This window comes from Lupinus angustifolius, unplaced genomic scaffold, assembly GCF_001865875.1.
Source record: "Lupinus angustifolius cultivar Tanjil unplaced genomic scaffold, LupAngTanjil_v1.0 Scaffold_497, whole genome shotgun sequence".
Taxonomy (NCBI): Eukaryota; Viridiplantae; Streptophyta; class Magnoliopsida; order Fabales; family Fabaceae; genus Lupinus; species Lupinus angustifolius.
The window spans coordinates 18,070-18,503 of NW_017727866.1; the positions used below are offsets into that span (position 1 = coordinate 18,070).

General features: G+C 32.5%; 1 protein-coding gene across 1 annotated transcript in view; it reads left to right on the forward strand.

Moving 5' to 3' along the window:
- The first annotated feature begins 358 nt into the window (after nt 1-358).
- LOC109341549 (40S ribosomal protein S18-like) overlaps nt 359-434 on the forward strand; it is a 20,715-nt gene continuing 20,639 nt past the window's right edge. Inside the window, exon 1 of the mRNA XM_019579491.1 lies at nt 359-368. Coding sequence (XP_019435036.1) covers nt 366-368 — 3 coding nt within the window. The 5' untranslated portion in view covers nt 359-365. The remainder of the gene's footprint in view (nt 369-434) is intronic.

The following is a 434-nucleotide window of genomic DNA, read 5'->3' on the forward strand; positions in this document are numbered from 1 at the left end:
ATGGGTAAACAAACAAAAACCTCTTTCAAATCAAAGCACGTTGTTTCTTCCGATAGACCATTACAATTACATCATATAGATTTATTTGGTCCCTCAAGGACAAAAATTTTTGGTGGTAATTATTATGCTTTTGTTATAATGGACGATTTTTTTAGATATACCTGGAATCTATTTTTAGTTCATAAGAATGAGGCATTCAAAGTCTTTAGCATTTATGCTAAAAGAGTTCAGAATGAAAAATCTCTAAAAATCGCTGCTATACGAAGTGATCATGGGGGAGAATTTCAAAACTCTTCGTTTGAAAGAATTTTGTGATGATCTTGGGATTAACCATAATTTTTCTACTCCTAGAACACCTCAACAAAATGGTTTTGTAGAGAGAAAGAATCGGTCGTTAGAAGAACTGGCTCGAACAATGTTAAATGAAACTAACC